Source organism: Pyrgilauda ruficollis, unplaced genomic scaffold (assembly GCF_017590135.1).
Source record: "Pyrgilauda ruficollis isolate IOZ18807 unplaced genomic scaffold, ASM1759013v1 scaffold1131, whole genome shotgun sequence".
NCBI classification, from domain to species: Eukaryota; Metazoa; Chordata; class Aves; order Passeriformes; family Passeridae; genus Pyrgilauda; species Pyrgilauda ruficollis.
Window position 1 is genome coordinate 1 of NW_024509556.1, and position 1087 is coordinate 1087.

General features: G+C 58.4%; 1 protein-coding gene across 1 annotated transcript in view; it reads right to left on the reverse strand.

Annotated features, from left to right (window-relative positions):
• Positions 1 to 784: 784 nt before the first annotated feature.
• Positions 785 to 1087, reverse strand: part of LOC121360163 (cell adhesion molecule 4-like) — a gene marked incomplete at both ends in the record, with an annotated part of 6309 nt that continues 6006 nt past the window's right edge. The window contains one exon of the mRNA XM_041479697.1: positions 785 to 1013. Coding sequence (XP_041335631.1) covers positions 785 to 1013 — 229 coding nt within the window. The remainder of the gene's footprint in view (positions 1014 to 1087) is intronic.

Genomic DNA, 1087 nt, shown 5'->3' on the forward strand with positions numbered 1-1087 from the left:
GTTAGGTATGAGACTGGAAATTTGGGGAGAGAAACGTGAGATTTGGGAAAAATGGGGAAAAATAGTGAAATTTGGGAGAAAAATGGGTAAAAATCAGGGAAAAAACAGGGGAAAAATGGGGGGAAATGAGAAAATTGGGGGAAAATGGGGAAAAAAATGGGGGAAAAATGGGGAAAAAACAAGGGAAAACAGGAAAAAGGGGGGAATGGGGGAAAACGGGAAAATTGGGGAGAAAATTGGGAAATTTGGGGGAAAAAATGGGTAAAAACCAGGGGAAAACAAGAAAAATGGGGGGAAAATGGCTTTGTGTGTCAGGTGTGAGCCTGGATTGGGGGGAAAAACTGAAGATTTGGGGAAATTGGGGGAAAATTGGGGAAAAACTGGGCGAGAACGGGATTTGGGGACATTTGTGGGAAAAATGGGGAATTTCGGGGAAAATTTGGGGAAAATTTGGGGAAAATGGGATTTGGGGACGCCAGATCGGCCCCACCCCTCCCAGGCCACGCCCACCCCGCTTTCCCCACCCCTCGCGTTTCAGACCACGCCCCTTTCCCCTCATAGCCCCGCCCCCAGACACCAAACCACGCCCCTCCCGCTGTAGCCCCGCCCGGTGTGTAAAGCCCCGCCCCGGAAAAATGGGGAATTTCGGGGAAAATTTGGGGAAAATTTGGGGAAAATGGGATTTGGGGACGCCAGATCGGCCCCACCCCTCCCAGGCCACGCCCACCCCGCTTTCCCCACCCCTCGCGTTTCAGACCACGCCCCTTTTCCCTCATAGCCCCACCCCCAGACAGCAAACCACGCCCCTCCCGCTGTAGCCCCGCCCGTTGTGTAAAGCCCCGCCCCCTCCGGAGGCCACGCCCCCCCGGGGAAGCCCCGCCCACCTTTCTGCCGCACGGAGCACCAGACCAGGGCCCCGAGCAGCAGCAGCAGCAGGAAGACCAGCAGCGCCAAGGCCCCGCCCACCACGGCGAAAGGCCCCGCCCCCTGCGCCGCCACCACCGCGCCGGGGTCTGCGGGGGAGGGGGGAGGGGCTGTCAGTGCCCAGGTGTGCCCAGGTGTGAGCTCAGGTGCCCCCAGGTGTGCC